A 20632-nucleotide genomic window follows, 5' to 3' on the forward strand; every position below is an offset into this window, starting at 1 on the left:
GAGTAGGTGTTATGGACATTAGAGTAGTATGTATAGTCTATAGATGAACTATTAGTCTCTCTCCAGATATCTATCAGTCCCATCTCTTTAGTAAGAGAGTTCAACATCTTTGCAGATCTAAGATTTGTGGTGTGGATTTGAGATGATTTGTCTAGCGTTGGGTTAAGGGTACAATTAAAATCTCCAGCCACCACGCCAAAGGAAACAGAATGCTCATTGAACAGGGTTATCATTTTTGACATGAAAACAGGAGTATCTGTGTTAGGGGCGTATATTTTTAAGATAGTAATTGGTTGACCATACAGTGACCCAGTTATCAAAATAAATCTCCCCTCCGGATCAGATATGTTTTTGTCAATTATGAATGGAACATTCTTATGGATAAGTATGGCTGTACATCTACTGTTTGATTTGAAAGATGAGAAATACACCTGTCACACCCAAGCTCTGCGGAGTTTGGCATGTTCAGCATCACAGAGGTGTGTCTCTTGTAATAGCGCCATGTCTGCTTTTTCCTTTTTTAGAGCACATAGTATCTTTTTCCGTTTTATTGCATGCCCTAGACCATGGCAGTCCCATGTCAGTAGATTTAAGGTACTGGTCATCGTCATCGAACAGTAATCGAACTTTAGTGCAAGTCATCGCTGGGTAAAAGTGGATAGTAGTTACAGCTGCGTTCACATAAAAGGAAAATAAATGGTGTACATAAAATAACAATCTCTGAACACCCCAGCCGAGTTCCCAAACAACTCGACACATCCCGTTGGATCTATTACCCCCCAGCTCAGTCTCAATTCTGTGTTCCGAAAAAAAAAAAACAGTTAGCAACGCACAACGTCTCCCCCTCCCCACCAAAGAAATGCCTCATCTCCTCTCCGCATTGAGTAAATGACAGCGTAGCCCCCGTCCAGACCACACTCCTTTAGTAATAGCATTAATCGCATTTATTCATTGGTCCGTTTCTCATTGACCAGGATTGTCTTTCAAAAAACGTTTTGCCTCTTCGGGAGTTTTGAAGGGAAGTTTGTCTTGCAGGTAGCGGATCAGTGGCATGTTTCCCTCTTCTTTTTCGCCCAGATTTAATAGAACACAATTATTCCTTCGCCCCCTGTTTTCCAGGTCCTCTGTTTTCTCTTGCAGATGCTCTATTTTCTTTTTAGCATATGCTATTGTTTCCATGGCATCTGTCAATAAGTTTTCCATGGATAGGATTCGCCCCTCTGCCTCTACCATAAACGCAGGGCGCCTGGACATCTTGTTGTTGATGTCAGGCAAAGCTTTTTCCAGGATTGTCACCTTGCCCCCTATCGCACTGAGCTGAGAATCTCAACTCAGAAAGGATCTATTCGACAGAGTGCGAGGTTGGCATTCGTTGGGCCTCGGGGGGGAGTGGGTCCTCTTGCTCCTGGCTAATGGCGCTAGTTTTTTCTGAAGACAGCTTCTTCTTGGAGGCTATTTCCGTCTCTAATGCTCGAGTCCGGGTAAAAATGTCACCTGTAGTGTCGCCTTTTGTAGCCGCCATGACTTTTTTTTACTAAAGCTAAATGAGTTTGAACTTGGAGTGGTGGTAAGATCAGGAATTGGAAACGACTTGTGCGGAGCTCTTAGTTCATGCGGCCATCTCGTTCAAGGGTCTCGTGATCCCCCTGTAGAACTTTTTGAGGATCTGGGGACCCATGCCACATCTTTTCAGTCTCCTGAGGAGGAAATGTGTTGTCATGCACTCTTCACCACTGTCTTTGTGTGTTTGGATCAAGATAGTTAATTGGTGATGTGGACACCAATAAACTTGAAACTCTTGACACGCTCCACTACAGCCCTGTCAAAGTTAATGGGGGCCTGTTCGGCCCTCCTTTTCCAATAGTCCACGAACAGCTCCTTTGTCTTGCCCACATTGAGGGAGGGGTTGTTGTCTTAGCACCACACTGCCAGGTCTCTGACCTCCTCCATATAGGCTGTCTCATCGTTGTCAGTGATCAGGCCTACCACTGTTGTCATCAGCAAACAACGTTGGCGTCATGTTTGGCCACGCAGTTGTGGGTGAACAGGGAGTAGAGGAGGGGACTAAGCACACACCCCTGAGGGGCCCCAGTGTTGAGGATCAGCGTGGGGGATGTGAATAAATGTTATTTTTCTTCAATTGACAGATTTCCTTATATGAACTTTAACTCACAAAAATCTTTGAAATTGTTGTATGTTGTATTTATATTTTTGTTCATTGTAGATATATATATAAAAAAGTCTAACTAATAGAAAAGCAAACACCTTTATAAAAAAAACTGTTATGATATCATAGCTGACATGGAAATATCCCTTGATGACAGAGGTGGAATCAAGCCAGTTGATGCAACAAACACCGGTAGACTGAGATATTAGAACGTTCTCACATACTGGCTGCTTTCAATAACAAAGCATGCAGGGAACCAATCTGATCTCGATGTTTTACTTGTAAAGTGTTTTGTAATGTAAAAAACAAGATAGCTTATCGTCACTCCTGTATGAGAAGAGAAGACTGGGAAGGGGGTCTTGACCCTGTGCGGCTCTTCCCTGGGCAAGGCGTGGCAGTACATTGGCCCCTGGTTACACAGTGAGTAATGGGCCACTAGTTTCTGTGCAGGGGGCTCAGTAATGTGCTGCTGGTGAAATCTGCACACAGTGTCAATTCCTGATCCTCTGTGGCCGCTACACACCACTGAGTGCCAGGACCACTTCCTTGCTTCCTGCCGGGATAATGGCTCCTCTGTCACTCATCCCACAATTAATTACTGGGCCTTCGCTCGTTAATAAAGGGCCGTCCCACTGAGACACAGCACAGAGGGGAACAGTTGTTTAGGAGAGCCCAGCAGCACATTCTTTGATCTCAGGGGTCCTCTGGGAAAGGCCAATATAACAACGTGTCTTTGAGCTCTCACTAAGTATTAGGAGTTTCAGTGACACATCCCTCCCTGAGCTCTCACTAAGTATTAGGAGTCTCAGTGAGACATCCCTCCCAGAGCTCTCACTAAGTATTAGGAGTCTCAGTGAGACATTGCCCGCTGAGCTCTCACTAAGTATTAGGAGTCTCAGTGAGACATTGCCCCCTGAGATCTCACTAAGTATTAGGAGTCTCAGTGAGACATTCCCCCTGAGCTCTCACTAAGTATTAGGAGTCTCAGTGAGACATTCCCCCCTGAGCTCTCACTAAGTATTAGGAGTCTCAGTGAGACATTGCCCCCTGAGCTCTCACTAAGTATTAGGAGTCTCAGTGAGACATTCCCCCTGAGCTCTCACTAAGTATTAGGAGTCTCAGTGAGACATTCCCCCTGAGCTCTCACTAAGTATTAGGAGTCTCAGAGAGACATTGCCCCCTGAGATCTCACTAAGTATTAGGAGTCTCAGTGAGACATCCCTCCCAGAGCTCTCACTAAGTATTAGGAGTCTCAGTGAGACATTCCCCCTGAGCTCTCACTAAGTATTAGGAGTCTCAGAGAGACATTGCCCCCTGAGATCTCACTAAGTATTAGGAGTCTCAGTGAGACATCCCTCCCAGAGCTCTCACTAAGTATTAGGAGTCTCAGTGAGACATTCCCCCTGAGCTCTCACTAAGTATTAGGAGTCTCAGTGAGACGTTCCCCCCTGAGCTCTCACTAAGTATTAGGAGTCTTAGTGAGACATTGCCCCCTGGGATCTCACTAAGTATTAGGAGCCTCAGTGAGACATTGCCCCGTGAGCTCTCACTAAGTATTAGGAGTCTTAGTGAGACATTGCCCCCTGGGCTCTCACTAAGTATTAGGAGCCTCAGTGAGACATTGCCCCGTGAGCTCTCACTAAGTATTAGGAGTCTCAGTGAGACATTGCCCCGTGAGATCTCACTAAGTATTAGGAGTCTCAGTGAGACATTGCCCCTGAGCTGGTGGGAAGCTCCATTTAAGGCTAAATATCTGCATGGCGTTATTAACTGAGACTCCTAATGTGGGGGACAATGTAAGACGGAGCAGGCAGCACAGTATCTATGTACCTGTCTGTCTGTTGGTCTCTGTGGCTGGCTGGCTGGCTGGCTGGCGGGGCTAGAAGTTTCTCCTCATACGGAAAATCGATTCCTACTTTGATCCTCTCAATTGAGGAGCCGAGGCTGAGAATAAAAGAGCATCCTTGGTCGTGAACAACGCTGCTATCTCTCGGTTTAACAAACCAATTCATGCAGAAAAAAACCAACCTTTCTCTCAAGCCTATTTAAAAACTCTGTATGCATGATGTGGACTACCAAATGTTCTGCAGCACACATCTACGTTAGATCTATTTAAACCCATATCAGTTTTCACAGATTTAAAACATTCCGCTCTCAGAAACCAAACAGTTAACTGGTGTTGGTCCCCACAGAGATGATCTTTCCTACCCTAATGAACCTGGTGAAGGACCAGTAATGAGGGACCATCTATCCAATGTCAGTAGTAGTCATCATAACATCACTGAATACACTGACTAATGATGCCAGTTTATCTAAATGACAACACATTACTCAGGGCTTGAACATTCTAAACAGGTCTATATATACATCATAACAATTTTCTTCAATAGATTAGTTGGAAAGGTGTTTGTTTTTCATTTTTCATTTCCTCGTTTCCTGTGAGCCATGCAGCCTTGTGGAGGATGGTGAGTTTGGACGGAGCTCAGCTATTGCTCTGATCCAGTCCTATCTCTCTCTGCACACTCCCGGGCTGAAGAAGGCCACTGTGCTGTGGATTATACAGTAGGATCTGGCTGGCTGGCGTGTCCAGTGCCTTAGGGGAGCAACACATCTCCTCCCTACAGCCCACACCCGTGGCTCTCTGTCTGTTTGGAGTGCCCCCGCTGTTTCTCTGAAGCACCTCTCCAACCCAGGGCCAACCCAGGGCCAACCCAGCCATGGTAGCACACTGGAGGACAGGGCTGCAGATGAGACACGCTCCACTGAACACAATCACACACACACACGCGCACACACACACACACACACGCATATGCACACAGACAGACACGCATACACACACAGACAGACACGCATATGCACACAGACAGACACGCATACACACACAGACAGACACGCATATGCACACACACAGACAGACACGCATACGCACACAGACAGACACGCATACGCACACAGACAGACACGCAAAAGAACACAGACAGACACGCATATGCACACAGACAGACACGCATACGCACACAGACAGACACGCATACGCACACAGAAAGACACGCATACACACATAGACAGACACGCATACGCACACAGACAGACACGCATACGCACACAGACAGACACGCATACGCACACAGAAAGACACGCATACACACACAGACAGACATGCATACACACACAGACAGACACGCATACACACACAGACAGACACGCATACGCACACAGACAGACACTCATATGCACACACACAGACAGACACGCATATGCACACACACAGACAGACACGCATATGCACACACACAGACAGACACGCATACACACACACAGACACGCATACGCACACAGACAGACACGCATATGCACACACAGACAGACACGCATATGCACACACACAGACAGACACACATACACACACAGACAGACACGCATACACACACAGACAGACACGCATACACACACAGACAGACACGCATACACACACAGACACAGAGATAGAGACACTTCAAACCTGGACAATCAACACATTGATCACTGGACAGAAACACTATCAGTTGAATAATAGAATGAGAAGAACAGCTCTGGCAGCCAGCTGGCCCACATGAAAATGGTTTCTTCCCCCTGGCTTAACAGCAAATGACAGTGAACTTGTTGAATCGCAGCATACCAGTCCAAGCCTACTTCTAAAATCTTCCCATGATATGTGTGCTCCTTTGTGAATCAACCTTTCTTTCTTTCTTTCTTTCTTTGTGGGAGCAGAGGAAGAGGAGAGTGTCCTGGCCTGCTTCTCCAAAATATTCCCCCTCCAGTATCAACAGTGCATGAGTCACTCTTTTTTGCTGAGTAATTCCTTTTTTTTGTGGTGAAATAAGGAGATTGTCAATTGTGGCACTTTGGGGCAAGGAGTCTGGCGAGGCTGGTGCAGGCTGGGGCAGGCTGGGCGAGGCTGGGGGAGGCTTGGGGAGGCTGGGGCAGGCTGGGGCAGGCTGGGTCAGGCTGGAGCAGGCTGGGGGAGGCTTGGGGAGGCTGGTGCAGGCTGGGGGAGGCTGTGACGGGTAGGCCCTGCCCACCCTGCTGCCGGCTGCCTCTCTCTGATAAGGCCAGATAAGGCATCTCTTTGATGTTCAGTTAAGCGTAAAATTCTAATGTGCCAAAAGCCGAAGGGTGAGTGTTTCCACCCCCCTGTCTTTTCTCTTAATATCCCTTCTCTCCCCTAGCCCCAGTCACTCCTGAGTCTGGTTCTGAACAGCCTTTCTCTCCCCTAGCCCCAGTCACTCCTGAGCCTGGTTCTGAACAGCCCTTCTCTCCCCTAGCCCCAGTCACTCCTGAGCCTGGTTCTGAACAGCCCTTCTCCCCCCTACCCCCAGTCACTCCTGAGCCTGGTTCTGAACAGCCCTTCTCTCCCCTACCCCCAGTCACTCCTGAGCCTGGTTCTGAACAGCCCTTCTCTCCCCTAGCCCCAGTCACTCCTGAGCCTGGTTCTGAACATCCCTTCTCTCCCCTAGCCCCAGCCACTCCTGAGCCTGGTTCTGAACAGCCCTTCTCCCCCCTAGCCCCAGCCACTCCTGAGCCTGGTTCTGAACAGCCTTTCTCTCCCCTAGCCCCAGTCACTCCTGAGCCTGGTTCTGAACAGCCCTTCTCTCCCCTAGCCCCAGTCACTCCTGAGCCTGGTTCTGAACAGCCCTTCTCCCCCCTAGCCCCAGCCACTCCTGAGCCTGGTTCTGAACATCACTTGCTGAAAAACCCCCACTGCAGTAAAGTCTGAGCCTGGGCTTCTCAGCTGGTCTGTGGCCCAGTCAAGTGTGTAATCAATGTGTACTGAGAAGGGTAGGATTGATGCAAAGCCATTATGAGATGCAGGCTTTTGTAAGCCCAATTACTCTGGTGTCACTCTCTGTCACTAAACCATCATTTGGCCAAGTTGGATGGTCTAGCACTCTCAGAGGCATTGGGGAATGAGCAGAGACAGACAAAGAGTTTTTATATAAAACATCAAATAACACACTGGACCAAATATTGTGAGATACCATGGAAAGAAAAAAAATCACATAGTACACTCTAGATTCCTGGAGTGTCCTTTAGGGGTTCTTCAAATTGAAACTGTGGGGGAACCTCTAAAAGTTCTTTGAAGAACCCCATTAAAAGGGCTCTTCAAAAGAACCCCCTTTAATGGTTCCTCGAATAACCTTTCGGGTTCATTTTTTATGATTATTTTTAATCAGCATAACACTAACAACAATAACACAATATTTTAGTTGTCAGTGTTATTAACGATTTTAGTGGAAAAGCAGAATTCAAAAATCTAAATATGAGGTAAACTCCCAGCAGAGCAAGTTCAATCAGTATATCCTCTGGGCTGTTAATGTGTTGATATCCTTCGTATCCATAGCCAGAATGATTTTGCATGGTGATTGAACACGTTTCCAGTTCTATTCACTTTAAGAAGTCTTATACCACACTATAGCACAAGCTCCTTGTTAACCAAGTCTGCCCATCTTAAAGTGCCAGCATATAAACAAAAATAAATTACATTTGCTTTTAAAATGATGGGAGAACAACATTTCTATGGTTCAATACGACAAAGAATGCCAAGTATAGGACTGAATGGGACTTTGAGACCACTCCAAGAAGCTAGCTCCTGAACAGTGCAGACAATGGGTCCCAGCAGTAGCTAGCTCCTGAACAGTGCAGACAATGGGTCCCAGCAGTAGCTAGCTCCTGAACAGTGCAGACAATGGGTCCCAGCAGTAGCTAGCTCCTGAACAGTGCAGACAATGGGTCCCAGCAGTAGCTAGCTCCTGAAAACTGCAGACAATGGGTCCCAGCAGTAGCTGGCTCCTGAACAGTGCAGAAAATGGGTCCCAGCAGTAGCTGGCTCCTGAACAGTGCAGAAAATGGGTCCCAGCAGTAGCTAGCTCCTGAACACTGCAGACAATGGGTCCCAGCAGTAGCTGGCTTTTGAACAGTTCAGACAATGAAAGAATGTTGGGCCAGTAACCGGAAGGTTGCTGGATCGAATCCCCGAGCTGACAAGGTAAAAATCTGTAATTCTGCCCCTGAGCAAGGCAGTTAACCCACTGTTCCCCAGGTGCCGAAGATGTGGATGTTGATTAAGGCAGCCCCCCCCCACACCTCTCTGATACATTCAGTTAGGCAACTGACTAGGTATCCTAAATGGTTCCAGCTGTAGTGAATCACACACAAAACAATGGGATAGCTGTGTTAGATAATGGGGTCAGCCTGACCCAGGTTTACGGGGTCATGACCAGGTTGGAATCTCCATGGGCTGTAAAGGACCGCATCACTGAGATCCTGTGAATAACAGAACCAGGCAGGCAGCTCCACGGACACACTTCCTGTCACCCTGGCTGCCTCATCCTGTGTTCAGTCTGCTGTGAGATGGCTATTCATTATTGTCTGTGTGGGCAGTATAGTCTCTTACCTCCACGCTGCTGACGCGTCCCTCCTGGAAGGAGCACTCTGCCAGGTTGTTGGTGCAGATGTGGCGGTATTTACACCAGTTGCAGGGGAAGGGGCTGCTCACGCATGAGGTGCACCTGGGGAGAGAAGGGGGAGAGTGTGAGCTCTCAGATTAAACAGCCTGACTTTGACAAAAGGGATCCAATATGTCATCAACCTCTGCTGCTTTGAAGCAGAAACAGGCTGGTAAGCCTGCAGGAACAATGGGCAAGGTCAGCATCATCTTCTAGCTGACTTTCAATTAGAAATTAGCAATTCATTAGAGCCCTAAAATGCTGTTTCAGCTGCAATCAAAATTATGATTCTGATGAGAAAATGCATCTAAGGAGCATGAAACACCTGTGATGACTGACACTGTCTAACCATCAACTACTGACCCTGTCTAACCATCAACTACCAACCCTGTCTAACCATCAACCACTGACCCTGTCTAACCATCAACCACTGACACTGTCTAACCATCAACTACTGACACTGTCTAACCATCAACTACCGACACTGTCTAACCATCAACTACCGACCCTGTCTAACCATCAACTACCGACCCTGTCTAACCATCAACCACTGACCCTGTCTAACCATCAACTACCGACGCTGTCTAACCATCAACTACCGACCCTGTCTAACCATCAACTACCGACACTGTCTAACCATCAACCACTGACCCTGTCTAACCATCAACTACCGACACTGTCTAACCATCAACTACCGACCCTGTCTAACCATCAACTACTGACCCTGTCTAACCATCAACCACTGACCCTGTCTAACCATCAACTACCGACGCTGTCTAACCATCAACCACTGACCCTGTCTAACCATCAACTACCGACACTGTCTAACCATCAACTACCGACCCTGTCTAACCATCAACTACCGACCCTGTCTAACCATCAACTACCGACCCTGTCTAACCATCAACTACTGACCCTGTCTAACCATCAACCACTGACCCTGTCTAACCATCAACTACCGACCCTGTCTAACCATCAACCACTGACCCTGTCTAACCATCAACTACCGACGCTGTCTAACCATCAACTACCGACCCTGTCTAACCATCAACCACTGACACTGTCTAACCATCAACTACTGACCCTGTCTAACCATCAACCACTGACACTGTCTAACCATCAACTACTGACACTGTCTAACCATCAACTACTGACCCTGTCTAACCATCAACTACTGACCCTGTCTAACCATCAACCACTGACACTGTCCAACCATCAACTACCGACCCTGTCTAACCATCAACTACTGACCCTGTCTAACCATCAACCACTGACCATGTCTAACTATCAACTACTGACCCTGTCTAACCATCAACTACTGACCCTATCTAACCATCAACCACTGACCCTGTCTAACCATCAACTACTGACACTGTCCAACCATCAACTACTGACACTGTCTAACCATCAACGGTAGACAACTGACACCATCAAACCATCAACGATAGACAACAGACACTGTCTAACCATCAACGATAGACAACAGACACTGTCTTACCATCAATAGATGACAGACACTGTTTAACCATCAACTACTGACACTGTCTAACCATCAACGATAGACGACAGACACTGTCAAACCATCAACGACAGATGACTGACACTGTCTAACCATCAATGATAGACAACTGAAACTGTCGAACCATCAACTACTGACACTGTCTAACCATCAACGATAGACAACTGACACCGTCAAACCATCAACAATAGACAACTGACCCCGTCTAACCATCAACGACAGACTCTGTCTAACCATCAACTACTGACTCTGTCTAACTATCAACTACTGACACTGTCTAAACATCAACAATAGACGACAGTCACTGTCTAACCATCAACGATAGACAACAGACACTGTCTAACCATCAACAATAGACGACAGACACTGTCTAACCATCATCAATAGATGACAGACACTGTCTAACCATCAATAGATGACAGACACTGTTTAACCATCAACTACTGACACTGTCTAACCATCAACAATAGCTGACAGACACCGTCTAACCATCAACAATAGACGACAGACACTGTCTAACCCTCAATAGACGACGGACACTGTCTAACCATCAACAATAGACGACAGACACTGTCTAACCATCATCAATAGACGACAGACACTGTCTAACCATCAATAGATGACAGACACTGTTTAACCATCAACTACTGACACTGTCTAACCATCAACAATAGCTGACAGACACCGTCTAACCATCAACAATAGACGACAGACACTGTCTAACCATCAACAATAGACGACAGACACTGTTTAACCATCAACTACTGACACTGTCTAACCATCAATAGACGATAGACACTGTCTAACCATCAACAATAGACGACAGACACTGTCTAACCATCAACAATAGACGACAGACACTGTCTAACCATCAACAATAGACGACAGACACTGTCTAACCATCAACAATAGACGACAGACACTGTCTAACCATCAACAATAGACGACAGACACTGTCTAACCATCAACAATAGACGACAGACACTGTCTAACCATCAACAATAGACGACAGACACTGTCTAACCATCATCAATAGACGACAGACACTGTCTAACCATCAACAATAGACGACAGACACTGTCTAACCATCATCATTAGACAACAGACACTGTCTAACCATCATCAATAGACGACAGACACTGTCTAACCATCAATAGACGACAGACACTGTCTAACCATCATCAATAGACGACAGACACTGTCTAACCATCAACAATAGACGACAGACACTGTCTAACCATCAACAATAGACGACAGACACTGTCTAACCATCAACAATAGACGACAGACACTGTCTAACCATCATCAATAGACGACAGGCACTGTCTAACCATCAATAGACGACAGACACTGTCTAACCATCAATAGATGACAGACACTGTTTAACCATCAACTACTGACACTGTCTAACCATCAATAGACGACAGACACTGTCTAACCATCAACTACTGACCCTGTCTAACCATCAACAATAGATGACAGACACTGTCTAACCATCAATAGACGACAGACACTGTCTAACCATCAATAGATGACAGACACTGTTTAACCATCAACTACTGACACTGTCTAACCATCAACTACTGACCCTGTCTAACCATCAACAATAGCTGACAGACACCGTCTAACCATAAACAATAGACGACAGACACTGTCTAACCATCAACTACAGACAGTCTAACCATCAACGATAGATGACAGACACTGTCTAACCATCAACAATAGCTGACAGACACCGTCTAACCATAAACAATAGACAACAGACACTGTCTAACCATCAACTACAGATAGTCTAACCATCAACGATAGACGACAGACACTGTCTAACCATCAATACACGACAGACACTGTCTAACCATCAACGATAGACACTGTCTAACCATCAACTACTGACACTGTCTAACCATCATCAATAGACGACAGACACTGTCTAACCATCAATAGACGACAGACACTGTTTAACCATCAACTACTGACACTGTCTAACCATCAACGATAGACACTGTCTAACCATCATCAATAGACGACAGACACTGTCTAACCATCAACAATAGACGACAGACACTGTCTAACCATCAACAATAGATGACAGACACTGTCTAACCATCAATAGACGACAGACACTGTCTAACCATCAATAGACGACAGACACTGTCTAACCATCAACAATAGCTGACAGACACTGTCTAACCATCAACTACAGACAGTCTAACCATCAACGATAGACAACAGACACTGTCTAACCATCAATAGACGACAGACACTGTCTAACCATCAACGATAGACACTGTCTAACCATCAATAGACGACAGACACTGTCTAACCATCAATAGACGACAGACACTGTCTAACCATCAACAATAGACGACAGACACTGTCTAACCATCAACTACAGACAGTCTAACCATCAACGATAGACGACAGACACTGTCTAACCATCAATAGACGACAGACACTGTCTAACCATCAACGAAAGACGACAGACACTGTCTAACCATCAACAATAGACGACAGACACTGTCTAACCCTCAATAGACGACGGACACTGTCTAACCATCAACAATAGACGACAGACACTGTTTAACCATCAACTACTGACACTGTCTAACCATCAATAGACGACAGACACTGTCTAACCATCAACAATAGACGACAGACACTGTCTAACCATCAACAATAGACGACAGACACTGTCTAACCATCAACAATAGACGACAGACACTGTCTAACCATCAACAATAGACGACAGACACTGTCTAACCATCAACAATAGACGACAGACACTGTCTAACCATCAACAATAGACGACAGACACTGTCTAACCATCAACAATAGACGACAGACACTGTCTAACCATCATCAATAGACGACAGACACTGTCTAACCATCAACAATAGACGACAGACACTGTCTAACCATCATCATTAGACGACAGACACTGTCTAACCATCATCAATAGACGACAGGCACTGTCTAACCATCAATAGACGACAGACACTGTCTAACCATCAATAGATGACAGACACTGTTTAACCATCAACTACTGACACTGTCTAACCATCAATAGACGACAGACACTGTCTAACCATCAACTACTGACCCTGTCTAACCATCAACAATAGATGACAGACACTGTCTAACCATCAATAGACGACAGACACTGTCTAACCATCAATAGATGACAGACACTGTTTAACCATCAACTACTGACACTGTCTAACCATCAACTACTGACCCTGTCTAACCATCAACAATAGCTGACAGACACCGTCTAACCATAAACAATAGACGACAGACACTGTCTAACCATCAACTACAGACAGTCTAACCATCAACGATAGACGACAGACACTGTCTAACCATCAACAATAGCTGACAGACACCGTCTAACCATAAACAATAGACAACAGACACTGTCTAACCATCAACAATAGCTGGCAGACACCGTCTAACCATAAACAATAGACAACAGACACTGTCTAACCATCAACTACAGACAGTCTAACCATCAACGATAGACGACAGACACTGTCTAACCATCAATAGACGACAGACACTGTCTAACCATCAACGATAGACACTGTCTAACCATCAACTACTGACACTGTCTAACCATCATCAATAGACGACAGACACTGTCTAACCATCAATAGACGACAGACACTGTTTAACCATCAACTACTGACACTGTCTAACCATCAACGATAGACACTGTCTAACCATCATCAATAGACGACAGACACTGTCTAACCATCAACAATAGACGACAGACACTGTCTAACCATCAACAATAGATGACAGACACTGTCTAACCATCAATAGACGACAGACACTGTCTAACCATCAATAGACGACAGACACTGTCTAACCATCAACAATAGCTGACAGACACTGTCTAACCATCAACTACAGACAGTCTAACCATCAACGATAGACGACAGACACTGTCTAACCATCAATAGACGACAGACACTGTCTAACCATCAACAATAGACACTGTCTAACCATCAATAGACGACAGACACTGTCTAACCATCAATAGACGACAGACACCGTCTAACCATCAACGATAGACGACAGACACTGTCTAACCATCAACTACAGACAGTCTAATCATCAACGATAGACGACAGACACTGTCTAACCATCAATAGACGACAGACACTGTCTAACCATCAACGATAGACGACAGACACTGTCTAACCATCAATAGCTGACAGACACTGTCTAACCATCAATAGCTGACAGACACTGTCTAACCATCAATAGACGACAGACACTGTCTAACCATCAACGATAGACACTGTCTAACCATCAATAGCTGACAGACACTGTCTAACCATCAACGATAGACACTGTCTAACCATCAACGATAAGCAGCACAGGCTGAGGTCAGACTCTCAACACATTGGAGGACGACAGAATAACAGCCGATTTTCCTTCAACCCTCGTTCCACTCTCATTCTGACCCTGTCTGCATTCCCCTCACCCCGTCACCACCTCCACCCCTCCGCTCTGAAGCCTTTTGCATTCTGAACAGCGTGAGGAACCTGTACTTTGTCCTATACTAATCATATCCTTCCCCCCGGAGGTTCAAATCCCCTTTGGAGGGTCTCAGCAGTCTGCTCATACTCACTCCTATGCTACACTGCACTGTATAATCTCTGACAGCAGAATGCTGAGCTGCTGCCTCCCTGTTGGTGGGGGGAATAACAAAAAGCATTTCAGAGGCAAGCCACATATACACCTGGAAAATAATACCAAAGCATTTTTAATCCGGCAGGCTGGCTATACGTTGGCCATGTTAATACGATGTTTTGAGTCAGTGTATTCATGGAGATTTGCAACGCCTGCTCCAGACATATAATACACATTTTTATATTTGACATTTTAGTCATTTAGTAGACTCTCTTATCCACAGTGATTTACAGTTAGCACATTCATCTTAACCACATATCACAGGCATAGAAAGTACATTTTTTCCTCAATAAAAGTAGCTATCAGTAGAGTCAGTACACCTAACTTATGGAAAGGGAATGTTAAGGCCTGCTTTAATAAGAGAGCTATGAGTATCGCCGGCTGTAAGGCTGCATGGTACAGTGCTGTCTTCCACTGCAGGAGGACGAGATCTGCTGTAGATAATATGTGTAGATCAGCATGTCTTGCTGAGATATGCAATATGCTGCATCGGGGGTAAAAACTCCATCAATTCACTTTGGTCTAATTTCAGTGAAGCCTGAGAAACACAGAACAGCCAAAACCTGAACCACTAATGAAGGGAGTTTCCTTCCTAACATCATTGCTTGGAAGTGGACTCAGTAGCCTATTGGACTGCTGTATGCGGAAACTGGTGTTAACGTTGGCTAGTTGGAGCTTGTTTCTGAGTGACAAAATGTGTAGATCTGACTGGGTTTCTACCAAATGTGAATGCCTTTGGAGAATCAGGTAAATAATGAAGACAGGAAGGGGAGAACTGGGAGGTGTTCCTGGGGAGACATGAAAAAGATTCAAAAGGTATGCCAGAGATTTCATAATGTCTTATAAAAAAAAAATAGCCGTCTGAAATGCCTAAAATGCCAGGGGGTGATTTGGTAAAAGTGTATAATCAGTCAGACCCTAGTTTCAGAGCTAACGTCCTTCCCATTCACAGGTGGTCATTATTCCAGGAGATGGGAAGCAGCTCTTACGGCTGGGTTGCTAAAGAATTGTTTTGAGAAGAAAATGGGTGCCAACGTAGCAGGGTTGGGGCGAGTGAGCGCTGTCCGCCAGCAAACACCAGAGAGGGAAACAATTCAAGGGCTAAATGGTCCCACAGGGCCTTTGTGAAAAGAGGAAATCTGGCATAGGCTTCAGGCAGACCGCTCTGGCAAGGTAGGCCTCTGCTAGGTTGCTATGGCAACTGGCGAGCCCTGCATGGATTATGTTGCCCCTGCTTCCTTACACTAGAGAATTCATTGTTGTGTATGCATTCTGTCAGCCGACAAGGACATGTTATTCTCTGACATAAACACCCATTCATTTAGCTGCAAACAAATTATTTTTAGCATGTTTGGATGTGATGAAGAGTGAAGTTGCCAGACCGCCGATATGTCTTTGCTTTTTCTGTGTTAACGTCTTCATCTTAAACTGTGAGGCGTCATGCTAATTTAAAAACAATGGCAATATACACAATATTCAGAATGATACTCCATGTCATACACTCCTCCTCCATGTTGAGAAAAAAAAACTCTCACACCCACGCTATCGACTCAGTGCTGAAGTGCAAATGTGCACATATGCCAGTAAAACGGCGTTGCTCCACAAACAGAACAGAAGAAAGACGAGACCTTGGCATGGAGCTCCGTGCTGAAGCTGAAGCCAGCGAGAGGCTCTGAGCAAGGGGCTCTGACTGATCCTCGGAGAGATGCAGTCCCATTGTTCTGCCTCAGCAAAGCTGTGGTCTGGATGTCTGCCTGGACCTGCGCTACCCTACCCTGCCCTGCCTGGCCCTAGCCTGCCTGGCCCCTACCCTGCCTGGACCCTACGCTGCCTGGCCCCTACCCTACCCTGCCTGGACCCTACCCTAACTGGCCCTAGCCTGCCTGCCCCCTACCCTGCCTGGACCCTACGCTGCCTGACCCCTACCCTGCCCTACCTGGCCCTACCCTGCCTGGACCCTAACCTGCCCGGCCCCTACCCTGCCCTACCTGGCCCTACCCTACCTGGCCCTACCCTGCCTGGACCCTACCCTACCTGGCCCTACCCTGCCTGGCCCCTACCCGGCCTGGACCCTAACCTGCCCTTCCTGGCCCTACCCTGCCTGGACCCTACCCTGCCCTACCTGGCCCTACCCTGCCTGGACCCTACCCTACCTGGCCCTACCCTGCCGGGCCCCTACCCTGCCCTACCCGTCCCTACCCTACCTGGCCCTACCCTGCCTCGCCCCTACCCTACCTGGCCCTACCCTACCTGGCCCTACCCTACCTGGCCCTACCCTGCCCGCCCCCTACCCTGCCTGGACCCTACGCTGCCTGACCCCTACCCTGCCCTACCTGGCCCTACCCTACCTGGCTCCTACCCTGCCCTACCTGGCCCTACCCTGCCTGGACCCTACCCTGCCCTACCCTACCTGGCTCCTACCCTGCCCTACCTGGCCCTACCCTGCCTGGACCCTACCCTGCCCTACCCTACCTGGCCCTACCCTGCCCTACCTGGCCCTACCCTGCCTGGACCCTACCCTGCCCTACCCTACATGGCCCTACCCTGCCCTACCTGGTCCCTACCCTACCTGGCCCTACCCTGCCTGGACCCTACCCTACCTGGCTCCTACCCTGCCCTACCTGGCCCTACCCTGCCTGGACCCTGCCCTACCCTACCTGGCCCTACCCTACCTGGCCCTACCCTACCTGGCCCTACCCTGCCCGCCCCTACCCTGCCTGGACCCTACGCTGCCTGACCCCTACCCTGCCCTACCTGGCCCTACCCTACCTGGCTCCTACCCTGCCCTACCTGGCCCTACCCTGCCTGGACCCTACCCTGCCCTACCCTACCTGGCCCTACCCTGCCCTACCTGGCCCTACCCTGCCTGGACCCTACCCTGCCCTATCCTACCTGGCCCTACCCTGCCCTACCTGTCCCTACCCTACCTGGCCCTACCCTGCCTGGACCCTACCCTACCTGGCCCTACCCTACCCTGCCCTACCTGGCCCTACCCTGCCTGGACCCTACCCTGCCCTACCCTACCTGGCCCTACCCTGCCCTACCTGGTCCCTACCCTACCTGGCCCTACCCTGCCTGGACCCTACCCTACCTGGCTCCTACCCTGCCCTACCTGGCCCTACCCTGCCTGGACCCTACCCTGCCCTACCCTACCTGGCCCTACCCTGCCCTACCTGGTCCCTACCCTACCTGGCCCTACCCTGCCTGGACCCTACCCTACCTGGCTCCTACCCTGCCCTACCTGGCCCTACCCTGCCTGGACCCTACCCTACCCTACCCTGCCCTACCCTGCCCTACCTGGCTCCTACCCTGCCCTACCTGGCCCTACCCTGCCTGGACCCTACCCTGCCCTACCCTACCTGGCCCTACCCTGCCTGGACCCTACCCTGCCCTACCCTACCTGGCCCTACCCTGCCCTACCTGGTCCCTACCCTACCTGGCCCTACCCTGCCTGGACCCTACCCTACCTGGCCCTACCCTGCCCTACCTGGTCCCTACCCTGCCTGGCCCTACCCTACCTGGCCCTACCCTGCCCTACCTGGTCCCTACCCTGCATGAGCCTGCTGCTGCTACTGTTACAGACCTGTGCCTTCTCAAATCATATTAGCTAGCAACATCTGGCCAGCCTGTCCTAGATGTTATCTGGTCCTGTGTCCAGTGGTCGTATGATGGATAACATGGAAAGTAGAAGAGGACATAGCAGTGTCACTAGCAGTGGTGGAAAAAGTACCCAATTGTCATATTTGAGTAAAAGTAAAGATACCCTAATAGAAAATGAAAAAAGTGAAAGTCACCAAGTAAAATCCTTACTTGAGTAAAAGTCAAAGTATTTGGTTTTAAATAAACTTAAGTATCAAAAGTAAATGTTATTGCTAAAATATACTTAAGTATCAAAAGTTTAAATGAAAGTATAAATCATTTCAAATTCCTTATATTAAGAAAACCAGACTGCACCCTTAGTTAAATGTATTTTTACTGATAGCCAGGGCACGCTCCAACACTCAGACATCATTTGCAAATGAAGCATGTTTTTAGTGATGATTCCAAGATGGTGTAGCAGTCTAAATAGACGTTTTTTTTGCTCGTATACATTTTAATCTATCTACGAATTAAATATACCTTCCTGCAACCCGCCTCACCCAATGTGGTACGGATCTGCAATTTTTATTCCTTATAACTGGAACCTCTGTCAGGAGCTAGCCAGCTAACTAGCTACTAGTCTTTGTTAGCCACGGCTAGCGGTCTTCACTTTTAGCTCGGACACCGCCAGCTTTTGCTCGGACAATACATGCCAGTCTTCACAGCGCGATATCAACACAGAGCATATCGGACTGCTTCTCTCTACCACATCACCGGATTCCTGCCGCTCTGGATCATTACACCGGGTCATTGCAGCTAGCTAGCTGCAACCAAATGGCTACTGTCAGCTAACATCTCTGTCCGAAGCAAGCACCAATTAGCCTGAGCTATGCCCATATACCATCTAATTCTAGGGCTACAATACCTCTTTTGCCAATTGGCCTGGACCCTTCATTGTCGACACGAGCCCCGCCAATCCATCACGACTGGTCTGTTGACGTAATCGCACGATGTGGTCTCAACAGGCTGTTCCATTGCGAGGTCCCCCAAGACCCATCTTCTTGCCCCGGACCGCTAGCTTTCTAAATGCTGTGTCTTCTGCTCGCCTAGCGTAGTACTGACTACTGAACGGCTACTTGACTCACTGACTATGGCTGTTCTTTGGATCCTATGGTCACTCGGCTAAACAGCTGATGCCCCCTGGACTATTTCAATAACACGGTACCTCATTTTGTTTATCTGTCGGCCCCAGCCTCGAACTCAGGTCCTGTATGTAACTAACTGACCCGCTCTGCCCATTCATCGCCATTTACCCGTTGTTGTCTTAGCGCTCCCATTCAACACCTGTGACTGCTTTATGCCTCTCTTTAATGTCAATATGGCTTGTCTACTGCTGTCTCAGCTAGTTCTTATTGTTTTATTTCACTGTAGAGCCCCCAGTCCCACTCACCTTGCCTTAGATAGCTCTTTTGTCCCACCACCGACACACGCAGAGACCTCACCTGGCTTAACCGGTGCCACCAGAGACGAAACCTCTCTCACCGTCACTCAACGCCTAGGTTTACCTCCACTGTACTCACATCCTACCATACCCTTGTCTGTACATTATGCCCTGAATCTATTCTACCATACCCTTGTCTGTACATTATGCCCTGAATCTATTCTACCACACCCAGAAATCTGCTCCTTTTATTCTCTGTTCCCAACGCACTATAGCCTTTTAGCCGCACCCTTCTCCTACTCCTCCTCTGTTCCTCTGGTGATGTAGAGGTTAACCCAGGCCCTGTAGTCCCCAGTATCACACCTATTCCCCAGCCGCTGTCATTTGTTGACTTCTGTAACCGTAAAAGCCTTGGTTTGTTAACATCAGAAACCTCCTCTCTAAATTGGTTTTATTCCCTGCCTTAGCACACTCCGCCAACCCTGATGTTCTAAGCCAATGCTGGCTTAGGAAGGGCACCAAAAATGCAGAAATGTCCATCCCCAACTACAACATTTTCCACTAAGATAGAACTGCCAAAGGGGGCAGAGTCGCAATATACTGCAGAGATCTGTCATGATATCCAGGTCTGTACCCAAACAGTTCGAGCTTCTACTTTTAAAAAGCCACCTTTCCAAAAATAAGTCTCTCACTGAAGCCGCTTGGTATAGACCCCCCCAGCCCCCAGCTGTGCCCTGGAC

At 47.6% G+C, this 20632-nt stretch overlaps 1 protein-coding gene across 2 annotated transcripts in view; it reads right to left on the minus strand.

Moving 5' to 3' along the window:
• Nucleotides 1-20632, minus strand: part of LOC110492586 (plexin A3) — a 181589-nt gene that overhangs the window by 60170 nt on the left and 100787 nt on the right. For both annotated transcript variants that reach the window (XM_036947590.2, XM_036947589.2), the window contains exon 9: nucleotides 8604-8718. In XM_036947590.2, the coding sequence (XP_036803485.2) occupies nucleotides 8604-8718 (115 nt within the window). The remainder of the gene's footprint in view (nucleotides 1-8603; nucleotides 8719-20632) is intronic.

Source organism: Oncorhynchus mykiss, chromosome 16 (genome assembly GCF_057628025.1).
Source record: "Oncorhynchus mykiss isolate SJ-2025 chromosome 16, ASM5762802v1, whole genome shotgun sequence".
In the NCBI taxonomy this organism is placed as follows: Eukaryota; Metazoa; Chordata; class Actinopteri; order Salmoniformes; family Salmonidae; genus Oncorhynchus; species Oncorhynchus mykiss.